General features: G+C 44.2%; 1 protein-coding gene across 1 annotated transcript in view; it reads left to right on the forward strand.

Annotated features, from left to right (window-relative positions):
- Window positions 1-330: 330 nt before the first annotated feature.
- The window catches only part of ETF1 (eukaryotic translation termination factor 1), a 20,271-nt gene continuing 14,631 nt past the window's right edge, over window positions 331-5,970 (forward strand). The window contains exons 1-2 of the mRNA XM_025206073.1: window positions 331-506; window positions 1,859-1,998. Coding sequence (XP_025061858.1) covers window positions 344-506; window positions 1,859-1,998 — 303 coding nt within the window. The 5' untranslated portion in view covers window positions 331-343. The remainder of the gene's footprint in view (window positions 507-1,858; window positions 1,999-5,970) is intronic.

A 5,970-nucleotide genomic window follows, 5' to 3' on the forward strand; every position in this document is an offset into this window, starting at 1 on the left:
CCACCGGTGGCCACATCAGCAATGACAGGGGGGTGGCAACTGCCCACAGAAGCCAGCAGCGGCTTCAGCTGCGGCCGATCTCAGGGTGGGCACATGCATTGCCTATGGTAGGACCCAACCTGCTGCTTTGAAGACCTTAAAGGCATTAGACAGTAAGCTGACTGGGTGGTGGAAGGAGAACGAGTGTGGTGTGAATGGTAAAGTGAGGCACCCAGTTTATCCTAGGATGTGGTTCATAACATCCACTTGCCTATCTTCTTGCACCCATCAATGTATACTGCTTTAATTTGTTGGTAAACTGTATGCTAATTCAAATCCTTTCTTCCTTAGCAATGGCACCAGCATGATATCATTGATCATTCCCCCCAAAGACCAGATTTCACGAGTGGCAAAAATGTTAGCAGATGAATTTGGTACCGCCTCAAACATAAAGTCTCGAGTGAATCGCCTTTCAGTTCTGGGAGCCATTACATCTGTACAGCAAAGACTCAAACTCTATAACAAAGGTAATGCCTTTCCTTGGACTCATGCTTGGTACTTTTCTTCAAAACTTTCCTTACCTCAGAGGTAGTCATGGGCTGTTGTTGCAGACTGACAAGGACAAGCCTTCTGAATCGGTTGCTTTCGTCTGTTGACTGCTCATGGCACTTACAGTACAAGGTTTCCCTGTTGCTATTAGCATGTCTTTCTTAAGGAAACTTTCTTGAATCCTCTCCCCTTAAAGTGCCAAGGCCTTTCTGTTGATTTGTTCTACTGCCCTTGGCATGTTTGTACCATTCTTAGAGCAGTGGGGTTTGTCCTCATGCCTATGAGGATCTGAGCACTGTCATAACTGCACTCTTGGTTACCCTTTTCCCCACCTTAAGGCTTGTTTTGCAGACTAAATTTACAAATCTTAAGAACTGAAATAACACTGAAGAGCCAAGTTGACATCAACAGGATTAGACTGGCAGTTCCCATGCTAAAAGGGAAATGTAGAAGTTGGTTGTGAGGTCCGTGGAAACTTAATTATAATATCTACGGTTGGAAACTGACTGGAAGTGGGGTCACCCACACAAAAAATGGGAGCCACTATCGGTCGGCATGAAATAGTAACCACGTTCACACTTGAGAAGCTTGCATACCTTGAGTCAAACCCTGAATTGATCCTGAGAGATGTGCTTCTGAAGGGAAGGATCCAGTAATGCAGCTTTTTAAAGCTGCATAGGCAGGTAGCCCAATTTAGGACAGTTAAGCCAAGGGTTATGGGATCAGACCAGTTCCAGGAGAGAGGTACCACCTCAGAACTGTTTATACATGTGCTCTGGGAGTGGTGGGGAAGGAGGGGGAGAGGTGCTTTAATTAGAGCAGCTCTTGAAGCTGCTCTAATTAAAGCACCCAGAGCATCATGTGTATCACTGTCTCTGTGCTGAAAAATGGCAGCAGGGGCGCTTTAACTAAAGCTTGTTGAAGGGTAAAGCTGTTTAGTTTTCATTCACCTGTTACAAATTGTACATATTTGCTTCTCAGCTCATGGGTATGAATTCTTAAAATCTGAGCCCCACCAAAGTATTTCTGTCATAACAAAGTATTCAGTTACCAGCAAGTCGTTCTCCTATCTATAAGTTTCTTGCTTTCAGCTGTTTCCTAGAAGTGACCTTATGCTTTCCTCCTAAGTTTTTCTTCCTTCAAATACACAAGTCCTTCAGAGGTTGTTTTGTTTTTTATGGTGGGAATTTGTACAGTAAAGAGAAATAGGTGCTGTCATATTAAATCTATGCCTTAATTTCTGGCATCCTGGTATTTGTAGTTTTAAGTGATGGATGTAGGATTTGATATTTAGTAGCCTAAATTTTATTATTTCAAATGTCCTTTATAGTACCTCCAAATGGTCTGGTTGTTTACTGTGGAACAATTGTGACGGAAGAAGGAAAAGAAAAGAAAGTCAACATAGACTTTGAACCATTCAAACCAATCAATACGTCATTGTATTTGTGTGACAACAAATTCCATACAGAGGTAAGAGAAGTCGTTTGCTTGTCTTGCTGTAGCCAACAGTTTTTTCAGAGAACTTTGCTAGGCTAACTAAAACAGTTCATAAGTGGTGGGGGTCACATTTTCCGTAGCAGCAGAAAACTCTGCCTTGTATGGAAAATGCTGTAGAATCTTAATTTGCTAGGAGGATTTTTCTTCTGGACTAAATTGGCTCAAATTGTATCTGAACTTCATAGTTCAGGTGGGTCAGTTTTCTGAGTTTGTGTAATCCATAGGTTCAGGTTTCTCTTTGTAACTGGGGACGCTTGGGTGCTGTGGAAATCTTATTCCATGCTATGCACAAGGTGAGGCCAGACTAATCTAGCATTGCTAGTCTTTATACGCATCTTGCTGTCGGCTTTGTGTCTCTAGTTTTTGTGTGTACATGCGTGAAACTGTTCATCCTCAGAAAATGTGGTTAACCACCACACAGGCAGCCACTCACCTGATTCGCGTGAGCAACGTAAGGCATGTTTCAACTCCATAAAACAGTGCAAACTACAACAACCCTGAAAATAGTCCTGTGGCTGAATAGAGCAAGACTGCTAGAATTCATAACAGATTCTGACACCGGTTCTTGGCACCCGTGACTGACTTGCAGTGATAAAACCCTTTTCGAACTGAGGTAGAATTACCTGGTACCTGAAACTGGGATGCTTCTCTAAAGTAAGAAGTCAGCATGTGGGACCCATGTTAATAGGGCTGGAATGTCACTGCAGTGCTTGCTGCTGTTCACATCTTTTGAATTCCTAGTTTGTAAGTTTCTGGGGTCAGAACAGTCTTGTTTTGAGGGATCCTGGACTGTGACTGGCCCTCTTAGGTGCTGTGGTATTGAGAATGAAATGCTACAGGAATTGGGAGAGATATTTAGTACATAACTCCCATCCTTGCCTCTTCTTTCATGGGCTTCTCCACATGTAAGAGAACAGCCTCTCAACCTGTTGATGACATTGACTGCAGTGTCTCAGCTGGCTGAGATGGGCCCCCATCCTGACCACTAAACAAGGCACTTCTGCTAGGACTCCTCTACCAGCACACTGTTGCAGGAAGAGATCATAAGGAAGAACAGGAAGGGAAGGTCAGCAAGGAATGGAAGGTAGACGCCAAGATCAAAGAGGGAGGGAGGGAGAGAGATCAGGAAGTGCAACAAAAGGTAGCCCTTGCTGAGTGAGATTGCATTGGTCAGCATGTCAGTACTGTGGGGAAATTGTGATAGTAGGTATAGATAGGAAAGTGCCCCAATAATGGCCCTTCTGTTTGTCTGCTCCCCTATGTCTGTAGTTTACTTGCAGTTCTGCACTGCAGAATGAGCATGGTTGTGGAATAGCATGCCGTCTTCTGTTCTCCAGTGCAGACTGACAACAGGACATGCATGGCACATTGACATTTTCATCACAATACAACAATAGCATATTTGGCTCCTTGGATCCCTGCTTCCAGCTAGAATACAAGGGGGTGGAATCTTTGATTTGGTAACTTCAACAAATTTTGGATTGTAGTTGCTCTGCAGAAGAAGAACAAGAACACATCTTCAAACTAGTTGGAAAAAGTGTGACCCAAATGGAGGGAATATCCTAAATAAAAGCAACAGGCCATTCTCTTAGGCTCTGTCACTAGAAAAACAGAATCCAGGTGCAAAGTGAGGATGAAGGGAAACTAGGGAGTTCATGATCATTTGATACTTACTTAAAATAAGACTGAATAAATAACACATAGGTTTTAGTTCCTTTCTACTTGGCAATCACCAAATCTGATAAGCCTATTTTATTGCATGTGTGGAACTGAGGTAACCTCCCAAGGGGGATACGAACTCTGACATGCGTGCTTAAGTATAGGATTTATAATTACTTAATTGGCTATCTTGGTTGGAGCACTCATTCCAGTCATACAACTTGCTTGGCTCCCGATTCCAATTATTTTTTTTCATAGATTTCATAGACGTTAGGGCTGGAAGGGACCTTGAAGATCATCAAGTCCAGCCCCAGGGGCAGGAAGTCAGCTAGGGTCAAAGGACCCCGGCAAGATAGGCGTCAAAGCTTGCAAATAGATAGCAATTTAATATTTCACTTCCTTCTCTCATTCAGTAGCACTGCTCATATATTAATAAAAATGTTTATTTTGGCCAAGATGTCTCATCAAATCTTAGCTGCTTAGCTTCCCTGATTATTTCCCCATCCCCCACCCTTTATCCCCTCCCTTAAGCTTGAAAGCAATAGGTTTGATTGTGTGGATTTTGGATAGAGATGACTGATGCTTTTTGTTCCTTCTATTCAGTACATTAATATTACCAGGCAGACACACAGGCAGCTTAAGTTCCTATGTTGTAAGCTAAAGCCATAATTTTTTGTAGTATTAAACCGGAGGTCTGTAATTGGGCAAATTCTTCATTCCCCTGATCCTTTATTGCCACTCTAAATATAACTTCAGAAAGAGCTTTCTGACTATTCTGCTTAACTTGGCAGATGTAGGTAGACAGTGGTTCATTCAAGGGCAAATGCAAACAAGTTTGGCCTCACTTACTGAGAATTAGGATAATGGAGACTCTTGAAGAGTAGGAAGAGCATTAATTCAGGCACTGCTTACAAGTTCTAGAATGCCTGAGCTAGGATTAGGAAAAAATTGGAGTCAGACTGAACAAGCTGACCCTTACTTGATGGCTACTTGAAATGCTTCTCCCTGCTTTGGAGAAACTAAAGTGCAAACAGTTTGTGTTGGGAGACAACCAGTCCTAACTGGTAAGAGTGATTTAGAGCAGTGGTGCCCCATCTTTTTGTCTGGAAGGCTAGACTGGCAGTGCCTGGTCCACCCATGGGCTGGATGCAGCCAGTGTTCCCAATCCGGTGAGGGCACAACAGGCACCCTCTGGCCATGCAGACAGGCCAGCCTCAATGCATACTGCAGGGAAAGGAGCTTGACAGGTGTGGCCCAGCCTGGGCAGGAGGGGGCATGGCCCATCCTCAGTGGGGGAAGGGGTCCTGGCTAGGCCCAGCATGGCCTTACAGGGAGGGAAGGGGGTGTGACCTGATCCTTATCCAGAAGTGGGGTGGGGTGGAGGGGGCTAGCTTGACTCCCACCAGCTGCACAGGGAATGGGGTTTAACAGGAGAAAGTATGACCATATTAATAGCGTCCCATCCCCACTGCTGCCAAACTTCCTGACCACATCAGCCCTGCAGCCTGGAGGCTGAGCACCCCTGACTTAAAGGATTGACTAGAGCAGGAAGCAATGGCTAACTGCTGAACATGAAGTTGAATTGGCTTAACCTTTGCTGCTGCATAAGAGAGAAGATTGGAAGTAATAATTTTTCCCCAGAGGTTGTGGCGATCTTCTCTTCACTCACCCTGTAGCTTCTGCCCATTGCCAATAAGGCAATGTGAGAGTGATTACTGTTCATATTTACTCATCCCTGCAGATCAGAGTTGTCATGGCTGCCGTGGATTTTGTGACTCAGTGTTGTGGGAATCTTTGTGTGGGAAGGTGCGAATCTCCTTGATTGCTGCCTAGCTAACAGTTGGGCTGCATGGGTGGCTGATGGAACAGAAGCTAAATCCATTTCACTGCCGAATAGCCAGATCAGTGGATGGAGCAAAATTCTTTAGGCAGGAACATTTGGAAGGAGGGAGAGAGACTAGTTCCTGTTTCCACTTGCATGCATTTGGGAAGAATATGATTTGAGGATTGCCAGGTAATTTGGGCTCACAAAGGTACAAATTAATCTTACTGTGCTTCCTCCACTTTCCCCTCATGCGCGCACACACCTTTCCTGCTACATCTCTCCCTTTGTTGGCTACAAATGTCCAACTCGGGATCCTTAAAAATCTGGTTTATTTGGCGGATTGAAACACTGTAATGAAGTTAAATCATAAACCTTGGGGCTGGTAAACACACACACACACACACACACACACACACACACACACACACACACACACACACACACACACACACACACACACA

The sequence above is a fragment of the Alligator sinensis genome, unplaced genomic scaffold (genome assembly GCF_000455745.1).
Source record: "Alligator sinensis unplaced genomic scaffold, ASM45574v1 scaffold156_1, whole genome shotgun sequence".
NCBI lineage: Eukaryota > Metazoa > Chordata > Crocodylia > Alligatoridae > Alligator > Alligator sinensis.